The sequence below is a fragment of the Nicotiana tomentosiformis genome, chromosome 5 (assembly GCF_000390325.3).
Source record: "Nicotiana tomentosiformis chromosome 5, ASM39032v3, whole genome shotgun sequence".
NCBI lineage: Eukaryota > Viridiplantae > Streptophyta > Magnoliopsida > Solanales > Solanaceae > Nicotiana > Nicotiana tomentosiformis.
Genome location: NC_090816.1, coordinates 62141685 through 62145273, shown reverse-complemented (window position 1 = coordinate 62145273; position 3589 = coordinate 62141685). Strand labels below are relative to the sequence as shown.

The 3589-nt window shown below is 46.1% G+C and overlaps 1 protein-coding gene across 1 annotated transcript; it reads right to left on the bottom strand.

The window, feature by feature from the left end:
• Positions 1 to 259: 259 nt before the first annotated feature.
• LOC138892451 (MAR-binding filament-like protein 1-1) lies at positions 260 to 2754 on the bottom strand. Its single transcript, XM_070176168.1, has 4 exons — positions 2670 to 2754; positions 1633 to 1799; positions 881 to 1072; positions 260 to 622 (listed from the first exon to the last, which is right to left on the bottom strand). The coding sequence occupies exons 1-4, from the start codon at positions 2752 to 2754 to the stop codon at positions 260 to 262; spliced, it is 807 nt and encodes a 268-aa protein (XP_070032269.1).
• Between the last annotated feature and the right edge of the window lie 835 nt (positions 2755 to 3589).

The following is a 3589-nucleotide window of genomic DNA, read 5'->3' as shown; positions in this document are numbered from 1 at the left end:
GCTCGGGGACTCGCCCTCGCTTAAGTAAAAAACCTAAGGATTTGTTCTACTCTGAGTTCGAGCTATTGCTCACTCGATTATAGAGGCTACAGCAACCCGATTGCACCAAAGTATTCACAAGGCAAAGGCAAAACAGAATTTATCATAAATCAGAAATCGGAGGCGAAACGAAAAAAAAGGAATCTTTCATATATGCAAAGTATTTACAAAGACCACAAATGGTCTTACACACAAAAAAAGGAAAAAAATTCCTAAGTGCCTAGTCCGCCTCGGGAGCCACATCTTCAGGAGCTTTATCTTTATCTTTTCCATTCTTGGATCCACTCGCAGAGTTTTCATCATCGGAAAGCAAAGCTCCAGCCTCGTCCTCCAAAACCTTCGCACTCTCGATATAAGCCATGAGGTCGAAGCTACAAGTATGTACCTCCTCAAGAGTCTCTCTCCGAGACTGGCGCCTAGCATGCTCGGCAACACGGGACAATCTAACCTCAGCAGCATCAGAAATTTCCTTTGCCTGAGTGTTAGCGGCTTCAGCATCGGCTCGGTAGGAGGCCACGAGCGCCTCTGCCTCGGATGTGGACCTTGCAAGCGCAGCGGCCAACCGAGTCTCGAGCTCTTCAACCTTTTGGGCTCAGGCCAAATTCTCCTCCTTCACACTTTGGAGTTGATGCTCAACCAAAGACAGTCAGGCCCGAACCGCATCTTTCTTCGAGGCAAGACGGTTTATGTTCTGCTTCCACCCCAAAGTCTCTGCCTCTTTCATCTTGACCTACGCACGAAGCTACTAAACCAATTCGGCCTTCTGCTGAACCTGTAGGATTAAAGTGTTAGTCGCCAATATCAAGTTAATATATAACAAGCTCCTAAAAATTTACATTACCCGTTCAATGAGCTCGGTCTGATCTTGATGAGATCTTGTCAGCTCGGCTCGAATACTCATGATCTCCTCTTCTTTATGCACATAGAGGAGTTTGAGGGCGTCTCTCTCCTCCGTAAGATTTTTGAGATCAACCTCACATCGGGCCAACTCATCTCGGTATTTGGAGGACGCTTCTTGATGGAGCGCCGTAGCCTATACAGAAAGGAAGGAAATCAGACGTAGAGAAATAAGAACAAATGCAAGCATGGTACCATGGGTTAAAACTCACTTAGTACAGAAGCCGCTGAGCCTCATCAAAAATGAGTGATGTGTCTAGGTCGGAAACATCATCGACCCCCGCGAAGCAGCCACGAAATATATCATCCCATTCGGGGGCCGTCCCCACGTCGGGGGTCCCCATGGACCGGGCATCCCGAAACTGCCCCTCAGAGAACGTGGAGCCGGGCGACGAATCATCAATGTTAATTGCCCCGAGCGAGTCACTTGGGGCATTCTATTCTCTTTGAAGGGCCTCAGAACTAGACCCTTTGGTCCACCGGTTGCTCATCACGGCAGGAGGCATCATTAACACCCGATGACTCGGGGACTCTTCTCGGACCTTCCTCCGAGATCACCTCAGTCTGCGGCTGAACCTCCTCGATCGTCACCGGCTCAGCAGTTCTCGAAGCTTCGATGCCTTCCCTCTTCTAAGCCACCGGTATGCAGTCGGCATCTTCTCCCTCCTCGTCTTCATCTCATAGCAATTGGACTACATCGGCAGACAGAACGGCGGGATCAGTCTTTGACTTTCGAGCCCTGCTTTTCCTGGGCTTTGGGGTATCTGGAGGCGAGGCCCTTCTCCTTTTCTTGTCTTTAGTCGGCTTCAGGACCTCCTCTTCCCCAGGGGGAGGCGGCCTTATGATGATATTATCTCCAAGACCTGTATGAGAAGAAATCAAGTTAAAAAGAAGTATTTCACAGAAAAGCATCAAACACGGACAAGGGAACTTACCATGATTTTTGGCAATCAATCGACCCTTGGCAAAATCGCGCCACGAGCGCTCAGCATATGAAGAGGTTGAAACCAATTGTCAAACCCAACCTGCAAGGTCCGGGACTACACTAGGAAACTATGGGGAAGCTGAACCATAAAGAAGAATATAGATGAGAAGAGGTAAAGGAAACATAACAAGTAATCAAATATTATCGGTGAGGTTCTACTTACGCTTCATGTTCCATTCTTTGGGGTATGGCATCTTCTCGGCAGGGATTAAGTCGGAGGTCTTGACTCAGACAAACTGGCCCATCCATCCTCGATCTTTGTCCTCATCTATGCTCGAGAACAACACCTTCATGTCCCGGCGCTAAAGCCGTATCAGTCCGTCCCGATAAAGACGGGGGCTGTATAGCCTAATGATATGATCGAGGGTAAAATACATCCCCTCGACCTTGCTCGAGAAGAATTTGAGCAAAATGACAATGTGCCAAAAAGAGGGGTAGATCTGGCCTAAGGTTACCTGGTATTGGCGGCAGAAATCGATTATGACAGGATCGACGGAACCCAGTGTGAAAGGGTAAGTATACACACTTAAGAACCCTTTCATATGAGTGGTGATGTCCTCCTCGGGGGTAGGAATCACAAGCTCTTTATTCTCCCAGTGGCAGTTTGTTTTCATCTGCTCGAGATCGCCTTCGGATATCGAACAAATGTATCTATACATGGGCTCGCATCGGCCAGGAACCGAAGAGGGTTTTTCGACTTTAAAGTCGGAAGTAAGTTCACATGGCCTGGGGATGCACTCTTCAATACGTGGCTCCACTGGTATTTTTTCACCGGTCGGCCGTGATGAGGAGATCTTTTCTTCTTGAGGAACGGTCTTTGATGTTTTTGCCATTGCTATATGAGGTTTAAGGAATACGAAGGCAGGATTTGTGTTTTAATAAGAGATTGGCAAACAGAAACCGGCAAAGTTGATGAACTTGAAGGGAATAGAAGAGCCTTTGAAGATTAGAAGAAGTTTGAAAGTAAAGTTTGATAAGCTTATGAAGGTGGTCTATTTATAATAGCCACTTTGATGGTTTGAAAGAACTGGTGGCCGACCATCAACTGGCATTAATTAATGACCTTGGGAACTGTGCAAACGCGATGCTTCAATCGCTTCTGTCGCTTATGTCACGATGTTGACGTCTTAATTGTTTGAGGTTTTAAATCGAAGTCTCAAATTCATTTCTTCTTGATACACTCCAAAAAATGAGGGGACTATCTGTATACAGTCGAAATTGGGCATACCCGATTTTTTTGGCAGGGGAGTTGCATCGAGGGTTACCTCATAATAGATCGGGCTCGAGCTCGAAGATAGAACATCAAGCCTGGAGATCAAAGTGTTCATTGAGATCGAGACCAGCAACAATCGAGATCAAGCATGACTAATTTCGAGTAAGGCGTAATAACGGAATGGCGAGATATCAGTAACCAGTCGAAGATCACGGCGGAAATCCCGGAACAGATCAAATCAAAGCGGTTATTAGTGCCAATCATAGGATCTACTTCCGTTATTAGAGTTGTACCTTATTTAGGATTCCTCTATTATATAAAGAGGGATCCTATTCACTTGTGAGGGAGACAATCATTATTCACTAATGAGAATATACACATACATTGTTTTTTTTGTTTTACTTACTGTTCATCGTTGTTTGTTCTATCCCCTACTTTTCTTATTAACTAACCTC

Bases quoted from the DNA above. Each gene is read 5' to 3' on its own strand.
- LOC138892451 (XM_070176168.1), bottom strand. From the start codon at position 2,754: ATGGCAAAAACATCAAAGACCGTTCCTCAAGAAGAAAAGATCTCCTCA. The intron at 1,800-2,669 runs GTATTGAAGAGT...CTTCTCATACAG, and splicing joins AAAAATACCAGTGGAGCCAC to GTCTTGGAGATAATATCATC. The intron at 623-880 runs GTAATGTAAATT...TGAGCCCAAAAG, and splicing joins AGACCGAGCTCATTGAACGG to GTTGAAGAGCTCGAGACTCG.